The sequence below is a fragment of the Moschus berezovskii genome, chromosome 8 (assembly GCF_049115385.1).
Source record: "Moschus berezovskii isolate FMDL1 chromosome 8, NW_MosBer_1.0, whole genome shotgun sequence".
NCBI classification, from domain to species: domain Eukaryota; kingdom Metazoa; phylum Chordata; class Mammalia; order Artiodactyla; family Moschidae; genus Moschus; species Moschus berezovskii.
The window spans coordinates 110,929,715-110,941,883 of NC_142467.1; the positions used below are offsets into that span (position 1 = coordinate 110,929,715).

At 40.7% G+C, this 12,169-nt stretch overlaps 1 protein-coding gene across 2 annotated transcripts in view; it reads right to left on the reverse strand.

The window, feature by feature from the left end:
* RNF130 (ring finger protein 130) overlaps positions 1-12,169 on the reverse strand; it is a 147,481-nt gene that overhangs the window by 20,925 nt on the left and 114,387 nt on the right. For both annotated transcript variants that reach the window (XM_055429981.2, XM_055429980.2), the window contains exons 4-5: positions 4,477-4,548; positions 2,547-2,629 (exon numbers count right to left, since the gene is read on the reverse strand). In XM_055429981.2, the coding sequence (XP_055285956.1) occupies positions 2,547-2,629; positions 4,477-4,548 (155 nt within the window). The remainder of the gene's footprint in view (positions 1-2,546; positions 2,630-4,476; positions 4,549-12,169) is intronic.

Consider the following 12,169-nt stretch of genomic DNA (forward strand, 5'->3'; position numbering starts at 1 on the left):
AAGACTTGACTTTTCCCTGGCTATTCCAGTTTCAAAAGAAATCTGTGCAGGTAAAAACAGTTTTTAAAAGCAAGTAAGAGCTTTATAAAGTATCCTACTACCGTTTCCCCTGATTTGTATAGCTGATCCTTGAACAAATGTGGAGGGGCAGTGGTTAGGGGTGCTGACACCCACTTAAATTGAAAATCCACATATAACCTTACAGTCAGCCCTCTGTATTGGTGGGCTTCCCCACTGGCTCAGATGGTAAAGAATATGTCTGCAATGAAGGAAACCCAGGTTCGATTCCTGGGTTGGGAAGATCCCCTGGAGAAGGGAATGGCTACCCACTCCTGCGAAATCCCAGAAAGAGAGGAGCCTGGCGGGCTACCGTCCGTGGGGTCGCAGAATCATAGACGACTGAGTGACTCGCGTTTCCACTTTCTTTTTTCTGTATGCATGGTTCTGCACAGTCAGCCGTCAGCTGATCACCTATTACTGCAGTATTTACTACTGAAATAAGTCAACTGGTGCCATTCAAACCTGCGCTGTACAGGGGTCAACTGTGTCTGCATGTGTATTTCCTTTAGCTTCATGGTTTCAGATCTGAAAAACTATAATTAGATACTTTAATTTTCTACAGGACAGCCGACATTTAGTTTTACAGAGTTCCCTTATATGTAAACTAAATGACGTGACTTCCAGAATCCTGGTTTTCCGTTTCAATATATGGAATTATTCATAAGTTATGATTTAAAGAAACCCAGATCTCTCAGGATTGAAAATATATAACTGTGTGAATAAGTAAATTAACACCAGCAGCCTCATGTAGACAACTACTACTGATTATTTTATTCATTCACGTGTTTCATATTATTAGAAGGTTAAGAGTTATGTGAATGAGTTTTAAATGAAGGCTTTTGATTTCAGGCTTCTTGGTAGGTGACTTCATATTTTTTCCAATCAATGCTCAGACTGTATAATCTTAATGTTTCATACTTCCAAGCTCGGCAGAGCACCATGGTAGAAATCCATACGCTCTTTTGGGGGCACCAGAGTGCCAGCGAACATCCTCCTTTCTGAGGGAGGCATGTGGCCCTATGTAAAGAGTAGAAACAATGCAGAAGGACATTTTTGTGCTAGCGCAGCCATTTCTGAGTCGTGCGACCCTGGCCCTGGAAGCTGCACTACTGACCTCACCACAGCTCACTGGACGACGGGAGAGAGGAGATGCAAACTGCACCGAGCAGAGCTCCTGGCCTGGGGTGGGCACACAGCACGTGCCAGTCCTCCCCGCTTCACACAGCCAAGGCTCGAGCAAGACTCAACCCGAGTCCTGGAGTTCCGCTTGTCCTTCAGTTGCCCACTCATGTCTGACTCTTTGTGACCCCATGAACTGCAGCATGCCAGGCCTCCTTGTCTGTCACCATCTCCTGAAGTTTTCCCAAGTTCATTTTCACTGCATCGGTGATGCCATCCAACCACGTCATCCTCTGATGCTCTTGTCTCCTTCTGCCCTCGATCGTTCCTAGTATCAGGGACTTTTCCAATGAGTCGTCTGCATGCATCAGATGACCAAAATATTGGAGCTTCAGCGTTAGGATCAGTCTTTCCAGTGAATATTCAGGATTGGTCTACCTTAAGGTTGACTGGTTTGATTTCTTCGCTGTCCAAGGAACTTCAGGAGTCTTTTCCAGGACCACACTTCGAAGGCGTCAATTCTTTGGCGCTCTGCCTTCTTTACGGTCCAGCTCTCACAACCGTACCTGACCACTGGGAAGACCATAGCCTTGACTGTACGGACTCCTATCAGCAGAGTGATATCCCTGCTTTTCAACACACTGTCTCGGTTTGTCATCGCTTTCCTGCCAAGAAGCAACAGTCTTCTGATTTCATGGCTACAGTCACCATCTGCAGTGATTCTGGAGCCCAAGAAAAGGAAATCTGTCACTACTTCCATCTTTTCCCTTTCTATTTGCCATACGGTAATGGGACCGGATGCCATGACCTTAATTTAATATTTAGTCTTAAGGGGCTCTTTCACCGTCATCAAGAGGTTCTTTAGTTCCTCTTCACTTTCTGCCATGTGGCCTAGTGGTAAAGAAGCCAGCTGCCAATGCAGAGTTCTGGTACCCAGTTCCAAGTGGACACCACTGAAGCTTTACTGGAGGGACTAGTGATGAACCCTTGATCTAAGAAGGAGAGGATCAGTGGCTAGATCTGAAACCCACAGAAATCACAGAAATAAAAATTCTTGACCTTACTGCTTTTAGGCTACTGATGCACCCTATTTTTCTCTTAACCAGAGAAGGTTTGCAATCAGTTCTTGCTGAAGTCTGTAGTAGAGCTGCCAGGGCCACACGACTCAGAAATGGCTGGGCCAGCATAAAGATGTCCTTCTGTATTATTTCTGTTTACCACTACGTTCAGTGTGCAGCCAGGCCTCTTCCTCCCAGAAAAGTTGTGGGTAAGAATGGCTCTCAAAAGCAAATGGATACCCACTCCAAAAGGGAGATACACAAATCACATTAGTACCATTCTATTTTAAACAGAGAAAGCCGACATACTTGCAGGGCAGAATCCGGACAACATCATTCTGTTTATAGCTTTCTATGCAGACTGCACAATGATCGAAGTCTGGGTCTGTTTCCTGAAATGCAAAGCACGGGAACAAAAGTTACACACTACTCCTAAAAGTACCTAAATGGAGGAGACACAATCCAGCTAAAATTTCTCCTGTGGCAACTATGGTAAACAGGTGATTATAGAATGAAAGGTTATAAAAAACATAGTATGTTTCCAACTGCTGAACTGTGTCAACCCAAATTGTATGCAGGCCCATCTATTTTGTTTTTAAACTACAGTATAACAATTATTACTAATTCTGCTTGTGAAATATCTTAGAAGTCAGAATAATAATGTTTTTCAAGATTCAAATCAGCCATCATCTTGGACCAACTTCTCCCCACTACAGCTGCATCAGTATTCTGAGTATGTTTTGCTCACCAGGACACTCATCTCACCACAAAGTTAAGTACTGGCAGGAAAGATGGTGAGCCACCACAAGAGCTGCCCCAAGGATGGGAGATCTGGGACAGAGAACAGCCATGGATTTGACTCTATACTAGGTCTTGATCAAGGTTCAGGAAGAGTCTGCCAGGTGTTTGGTCAACAAGGGTAACCGATCTGTGCCTCCTCTGGACTGGGGAAGGGGTCCCCTGCCCTGTCATTAAACAGAGCACTACCAGGAAAAGCAACACTATTTGTTGCATCACTGCCCCCTTGGACTGAAACTCAGTAGGACAACTGTTGACACGTCTAGGAGATACAAACTAAGAAAACTTCTGGCTTTAATAAGGAAAGATGGTTAGCATGGGGGACAAAGTAGGATGGATAAGTTGAATGAGCTCCAGGGAAATTCAAATTAATGTGGCAGCTGAAGGCTATCAGATCAAAAAAGCATTTATATGGGTGCTCACTCCTCTGGCATGAAGTACAGTTGTTGAGATGCTGCATATATTTTCTGCAAGTATTTTTAGTTTTTTGTTTCTTTCGTGTACCATCAAGTTCATTGAAAATATTTCTACCTTTTGGAGCTGTGAAAAGGGAAACTAGACGTAGGGTGGTATCAAGGAAGTGGGAATAAAAATGAGTAAAGTCAATAAAGTGGTAAAACTTAAGAGGATGGAGAATTATCTGTAACTATCCTTCCAGAGTTCTTTGATAAAAAAATTAGAGTTGGTTTTTAGCAGAAGACAGGTTTGGTTTTTATGCCTTCAGAGACACAATTTTTAAATTCTCAATAGCCTTGAACATACTGAATATAGGGTCTCACATTAAGTTGCTATTTTTTCCCACAGAAAGCAGAAGCAGGACTGCACCAAGTTTTGCGATCTGACTGAAGAACTGGGGTTAGCAATTTCAACCATAGATAGCTTCTATCACTGCCTCTCTGATTTATTTCCCGTAAGGTACCGGCCTAACTCTAACAAACGGTGCCCTTCTTTCAAACTGCTTAGCCAGCTGTACAGGAAGCGCCATGTAAACCACCACCTCCTGAATGTGGGTCTCCAGTTCTCCACAAACTGTGAAGAATTAAAACATGAAAGAGAGATGTAGTCTTAGAAAGCACAGGAAGAGAATGCACACTCCTGGCTCTTTACAGAAGAACCCCAAAGTACGCTAGGTTTTAGCAGAAGAAAACTGTTGAAGAGCACAGCTAGGGAAATTCTAAGTAGTCCAGTGAAGCTAATGATACAAGAGCATTAAAAGTCCAGGAAAATTAGAAAACTGTATGGAGGATCTCCAGATGACAGGCATACTAAGAATAAGATTTCCAAGAGAAGCTAGTTTACAATAAAGCATTAGATAGTATGCTTGAAGTAAAAGGAAAACCTAATGGAGGAGACACAAATGGTCAGTATGTATTTCACCCACCAAATAAAAAGCAAAATACTTTACTGTTTTCACAGGGCTAAGGTGATTTCATTACTGCACCTTGTCACCCTTTTTGACTGTTCTGGTTGTCAACTTGCTGATGGCTTTCTTGGCTGCATCTCCAAGACGACGCTACGAAAATAGCAAAGAAAAACAGATGTTAAGTGCAGAATCTCTGGATTTTTCTTATTTCAGCAAACTTTATTAAGAATTTTACTGAGTTATAATAGATATACACATTATATTAATTTCAGGTATGCAACATAATGATCCAATACTTGTATATGTTTCAAAATGATCACAGGAACTCAATATCCATCACCAGACAGACCTTTTTCCTTCTTGAGATAACGTTTAAGATATACTCTAGATGATATTCTTTATTTTAAAATAAATATATAAAGCCCTATTATCCTACATTACTTTCCAAGTCATATCATATGAAAGGATTCCAAGAAAGAAATTAAAAAGTTAGAAAAACTGGCAGTTTCCCTACAGATTTAGCATTCTGGTAAATAAGTGTATATAGTTAAAAAAAAAAAAGCCAGGTGTCATAATCACCAATGCATTTTGTATCTAACAAACATTTGAGACATTACATTATCAGTATCTAGTTCTTATATACGTCAGAGCTACTGCCACTGTTTCAATAGCTTTCTTAGTCTGCTCCAAGGGTGACACACTATTAGACACACAAGCTCTGTCTTTGTGAAAGGATATCTCTAAAACTCCTTAAAACTGCTTATCAATATCAGTGTGTGGGAGAAAGGATGCAGTCATGAGCTCTGCTTCTGACTGCCACTGCTATGCTCCATGATCTTAGGCAGGTACATTCACCTTTCTGAGCCTGAGTTTTTCTCATTTACTTAAGAGAGTTAAATCAGACAAATCTCTAAGGCTTGGAAAAGAGTAGGAAGGAGTTAGATAAGGAAAGCATTGGGACAGGAAGGGGTATTCTGGACCAAGGACTAGTCCAGTAAAGACAAATAGGTAAGAGGCACAGGTATGTGAGAGAAATTACAGAGTGATATAACTGTGAGCATATATTTTATTACTCAAATTAGAATATTCTGAGAGTGAGAGGACCCTGTTAATAATTATACTGGGACAACAGGTGCAAACCAAGACTGCAGGCACACTGGGACAGATGGTCAGCTTGCATATAACCAGATCCTAAACTGCGATAGGAGGCAGATGATGGGGCTGTAGTAGCATGATAGAGGCTAAAACAAGGGAGACCTTAGATATTACCTTGAGGATGAAACAAAAACAACGGAAAATTTTAGGAGGAACTTCAAAGTATACAAAAGAATGAGCCTTTAAAGTACTCATCACTGAGTTTCAATTATCAATATTTCACTATATTTTTCATCTATTCCCCTCTCATAACTGTCCTAGAGGATTTCAAAGGCACATCACAAGCACTGTATGCTTTCACCCATAAACTCATACCAAGTGAACGATGTCTAACAGATATGGGCTTTTGTTTGGTGCTACTGTCTTACCTAACAAAATTAACAATAATTACTCAATATAATCTAACACTCAAACTATTTCCTCAAGTGTCTCCAGAATGTCTTACTATAGTTGGCTTGCTTGAATCAGGATACAGCAAAGTCTAAACATGGCATTTGATTGCTATGTCTCTCAAGTCTCCTTTAATCTACGAGTCCCCTCAATCACATACATGCATTCACGCGTACACGTATTTCAAAAACAGGCTTCTGGAAATATAACTGACTTAAATTGCATAAAGTGTATAATTTGAAGTTTTAACTTGACCCATGAAAGCACTGCAATAATCAACACAGTCCATCATCCTTCCCAAATTTCCTTGTGTCTCTACCTAATTCCTTCTTCCTGCCATCCTTTCACTTCATCCCCTATGACTTACTTTCTGCTACTATGGTTTATATTTTTGAGAGTTTTATATAAATGGAATGATAGTATTTACTATTTTCTGTATGCTTTCGTTCACTCAGCATAATTTTCTTGAGATTAACCCATGTTGCTGCATGCATCAATAGTTCACTTCTTTCTTATGCGATGTAGTATCCCTTTGTATTGCAACCTATTTACCCTTTTCCCTGTTGATGAGGCAGTTTTGGCGGTAATGAATAAAGCTAAAAACAAACAATATACTTTACATTTCAAACAGTACACAGGTCTTTGTAAGGATCTGTGCTTCCTTTCTGCTGGGTCAAACAGCTTTGAAGCAGGGAAGACTGGCTAATATGGCAGGCATGTCTGACTTTTAAAAAATTAATTTATTTTCTTATTGAAGGATAATTGCTTTACAGAATTTTGTCGTTTTCTGTCAAACCTCAACATGAACCGGCCATAAGTATACATATATCCCCTCCCTTCTGAACCTCTCTCCCCATCGCACAACTCTAGGTTGATACAGAGGCTCTGTCTGAGCCTCCTGAGCCGTACAGCAAATTTCCCTGGGCTCTCTGTTTTACATACGGTAATGCAGGCTTCCATGTTACTCTTTCCATGCCTCTCACCCTCTCCCCCCTCCCCCTTCCCCGTGTCGTAAGTCTATTCTCTAAGTCTGTTTCTCCACTGCTGCCCAGTAAGTAAATTCTTCAGCACCATTTTTCTAGATTCCATACATATGCATTAGAATTCGGTATTTATCCTTCTCTAGGGAGGCCTGGCGTGCTGTAATTCATGGGGTCGCGGAGAGTCGGACACGACTGAGCGACTGAACTGAACTGAACTGAACTGAACTTACTTCACTCTGTATAACAGGTTCTAGGTTTATCCACCTCACTAGAACTGACTTGAAGGCGTTCCTTTTTATGACTGAGTAATATGGAGCCAAAGCAAAAACAATACCCAGTTGTGGATGTGACCGGTGATAGAAGCAAGATCTGATGCTGTAAAGAGCAATACTGCCTAGGAACCTAGAATGTTAGGTCCATGAATCAAGGCAAATTGAAGTGGTCAAATAGGGGATGGCAAGAGTGAACGTCGACATTCTAGGAAGCAGTGAACTAAAATGGACTGGAATGGGTGAATTTAACTCAGATGACCATTATATCTACTACTGTGGGCAGGAATCCCTTAGAAGAAATGGAGTAGCCATCGTGGTCAACAAAAGAGTCCGAAATGCAGTACTTGGATGCAGTCTCAAAAATGACAGAATGATTTCTGTTCGTTTCCAAGGCAAACCATTCAATATCACGGTAATCCAAGCCTATGCCCCAACCAGTAATGCTGAAGAAGCTGAAGTTGAACGGTTCTATGAAGACCTACAAGACCTTTTAGAACTAACACCCAAAAAAGATGTCCTTTTTGTTATAGGGGACTGGAATGCAAAAGTAGGAAGTCAAGAAACACCTGGAGTAATAGGCAAATTTGGCCTTGGAGTACAGAATGAAGCAGAGCAAAGGCTAATAGAGTTTTGCCAAGAGAACGCACTGGTCATAGCAAACACCCTCTTCCAACAACACAAGAGAAGATTCTACACATGGACATCACCAGATGGTCAACACTGAAATCAGACTGATTATATTCTTTGAAGCCAAAGATGGAGAAGCTCTATACAGTCAGCAAAAACAAGACCGGAAGCTGGCTATGGCTCAGATCATGAACTCCTTATTGCCAAATTCAGACTTAAGTGGAAGAAAGTAGGGAAAACCACTAGACAATTCAGATATGACCTAAATCAAATTCCTTATGATTATACAGTGGAAGTGAGAAATAGATTTAAGGGACTAGATCTGATAGACAGAGTGCCTGATGAACCAGGGACAGAGGTTTTTGACATTGTAAAGGAGACAGGAATCAAGACCATCCCCATGGAAAAGAAATGCAAAAAAGCAAAATGGCTGTCTGAGGAGGCCTTACAAATAGCTGTGAAAAGAAGAGAAGCGAAAAGCAAAGGAGAAAAGGAAAGATATAAGCATCTGAATGCAGAGTTCCAAAGAATAGCAAGGAGAGATAAGAAAGCCTTCCTCAGCGATCAATGCAAAGAAACAGAGGAAAACAACAGAATGGGAAAGACTAGAGATCTCCTCAAGAAAATCAGAGATACCAAGGGAACATTTCATGCAAAGATGGGCTTGATAAAGGACAGAAATGGTATGGACCTAACAGAAGCAGAAGATATTAAGAAGAGGCGGCAAGAATACACAGAAGAACTATACAGAAAAGGTCTTCATGACCCAGATAATCATGATGGTATGATCACTCACCTAGAGCCAGAAACCTTGGAATGTGAAGTCAAGTGGGCCTTAGACAGCATCTCTACAAACAAAGCTGGATGGAATTCCAGTTGAGCTATTTCAAATCCTGAAAGATGATGCTGTGAAAGTGCTGCACTCATTATGCCAGCAAATTTGGAAAACTCTGCAGTGGCCACAAGACTGGAAATGGCCAGTTTTCATTCCAATCCCAAAGAATGCTCAAACTACTGCACATCTGCACTCATCTCACACGCTAGTAATGCTCAAAATTCTCCAAGGCAGGCTTCAGCAATACATGAACTGTGAACTTCCAGATGTTCAAGCTGGTTTTAGAAAAGGCAGAGGAACCAGAGATCAAATTGCCAACATCTGATGGATCATCGTAAAAGCAAGAGAGTTCCACAAAAACATCTATTTCTGCTTTATTGACTATGCCAAAGCCTTTGACTGTGTGGATCACAATAAACTGTGGAAGATTCTGAAAGAGATGGTAATATCAGACCACCTGACCTGCCTCTTGAGAAATTTGTATGCAGGTCAGGAAGCAACAGTTAGAACTGGACATGGAACAACGGACTGGTTCCAAATAGGAAAAGGAGTACGTCAAGGTTGTATATTGTCACCCTGCTTATTTAACTTATATATGCAGAGGACATCATGAGAAATGCTGGACTGGATGAAGCACAAGCTGGAATCAGGACTGCCAGGAGAAATACCAATAATATCAGATATGCAGATGACACCACTCTAATAGCAGAAAGCAAAGAGGAACTAAAGAGCTTCTTGATGAAAGTGAAAGAGGAGACTGAAAAAGTTGGCTTAAAACTCAACATTCAAAAAACTAAGATCATGGCATCCAGTCCCATCATTTCATGGGAAATAGATGGGGAAATGGTGGAAACAGTGGCTGACTTTATTTTTTTGGGCTCCAAAATCACTGCGGATGGTGACTGAGGTCATGAAATTAAAAGACGCTTGCTCCTTGGAAGAAAAGTTATGACCATCCTAGTCAGCATATTAAAAAGCAGAGACATTACTTTGCCAACAAAGGTCCATCTAGTCAAGGCTATGGTTTTTCCAGTGGTCATGTATGGATGTGAGTGTTGGACTGTGAAGAAAGCTGATTGCCGAAGAATTGATGCTTTTGAACTGTGGTGTTGGAGAAGACTCTTGGGAGTCCCTTGGACTGCAAGGAGATCCAACCAGTCCATCCTAAAGGAAATCAGTCCTGGGTGTTCATTGGAAGGACTGATGCTAAAGCTGAAACTCCAATACTTTGGCCACCTCATGCAAAGAGTTGACTCATTGGAAAAGACCCTGATGCTGGGAGGAATTGGGGGCAGGAGGAGAAGGGGACGACAGAGAATGAGTTGGTTGGACGGCATCACCGACTCTATGGACATGAGTTTGAATAAACTCCAGGTGATGGATAGGGAGGCCTGGCGTGCCGCAGTCCATGGGGTTCCAAAGAGTCAGACACAACTGAGCGACTGAACTGAATCAAATGTGTGCTGAATTTTGTCAAAGGCTTTTTCTTTATCTAATGAGATCATCACATGGCTTTTATCTTTCAGTTTAATACAGTATCACAGTGATTGACTTGTGTATATTGAAGAATCCCTGCATCCCTGGAATAACCCCAGCTTGATCATATGTATGAGCTTTATGATGTGTTGCTGAATTCTGTTGCTAAAATTTTGTTGAGGATTTTTGCATCTATGCTCATCAGTGACATTGGCCTGTAGTTTTCTTTCTTGTGTTGACTTTGTCTGGTTTTTGTATCAAGGTGATGGTGGCCTTGTAGAATGAGTTTGGAAGTGTTCCTTCCTCTGCACTTTTTCAAAAGAGTCTTGGAAAGATAGGCATTAGCTCTTCTTTAAATGCGTGACAGCAGTTTCCTGTGAAGCCATCTGGTCCTGGGCTTTTGTATTGTGGGAGATTTTTGATCACAGCTTCAATTTCAGTGTTTGTAACTGAGTTGTTCATAATTTCTCTTTCTTTGTGGTTCAGTCTAGGAAGATTGAACTTTTCTAGGAAACTGTCCATTTCTTCCAGGTTATCCATTTTACTGCCATATAATCGTTCATAATAATCTCTTATAATCTTTTGTATTTTTGCATTGTCTCTTGTAACCTCTTTTTCATTTCTAATTTTGTTGATTCGATTCTTCTCTATTTTTTTCTTAATGATCCTGGCTAAAGGTTTGTTAATTTTGTTTATCTTCTCAAAGAACCAGCTTTTAGTTTTATTAATCTTTACTATTGTTCCTTTCATTTCTTTCTGCTTGGACATTTATGATTTCTTTCCTTCTGCTAATTTTGGGGGGTTTTTTCCTTCTTTTTCCAGTTGTTTTAGGTGTACAGTTAGGTTGTCTGTTCGATGTTTTTCCTGTTTCTTGAGATAGGATTGTGTTGCTGTAAACTTCCCTCTTAGGACTGCTTTTGCTGCATCCCATAGGTTTTGAGTTGTCGTGTTTTCATTGTCATTTGAGTCGAGAAACTTTTTGTTTCTTACAGTTTTTTTTTCTTGTAATCGATACCTAGTCTCACAGCGTTGTGGTCAGAGAAGATGCTTGATATGAATTCAGTTTTCTTAAATTTACTGAGGTTTGATTTGTGACCCAAGATGTGGTCTATCCTGGAGAATGTTCCATGTGCACTTGAGAAGAAGGTATATTCTTCTGCATTTAGGTGAAATGTCCTGAAAATATCAATGAGATCCATCTCATCTAACGTATCATTTGAGACCTGGGTTTCCTTATTAATATCGTTAGGTAATATTAATATTAATTTTGATGATCTGTCCATTGGTATGAGTGGGCTGTTAAAATCGCCTACTATTTATGTGTTTCTGTCAATTTCTCCTTTTATGTCTGTTAGTGTTTGTCTTATGTTTTGAGGTGCTCCTATGTTGGGTGCATAGATGTGTACAATTGTTATGTCTTCCTCTTGAATTGATCCTTTGATCATTATGTAGTGTCCTTCCTTATCTCTTGTAATCTTCTTTAAGATCTATTTTGTCTGATATGAGGATTGCTCCTCCAGCTTTCTTTTGCTTCCCATTTGCAGGGAATATATTTTTCCATCCTCTCACTTTCAGTCTGTGTGTGTCTTGAGGTCTGAAGTGGGTTTCCTGTAGACAGCGTACGTATGGGTCTTGTTTTGGTACCCATTCAGTCAGTCTGTCTTTTGGTTGGGGAATTTAATCCATTTACATTTAAAGTAATTATTGATATATATGTTCCAGTCATGCTCAAAATTCTCCAAGCCAGGCTTCAGCAATATGTGAACCGTGAACTTCCAGATGTTCAAGCAGGTTTTAGAAAAGGCAGAGGCACCAGAGATCAAATTGCCAATATCCTCTGGATCATGGAGAAAGCAAGAGAGTTCCAGAAAAACATCTATTTCTGCTTCATTGACTATGCCAAAGCCTTTGACTGTGTGGATCACAATAAACTGTGGAAAGTTCTGAAAGAGATGGTAATATCAGACCACCTGACCTGCCTCTTGAGAAACCTGTATGCAGGTCAGGAAGCTACAGTTAGAACTGGACATGGC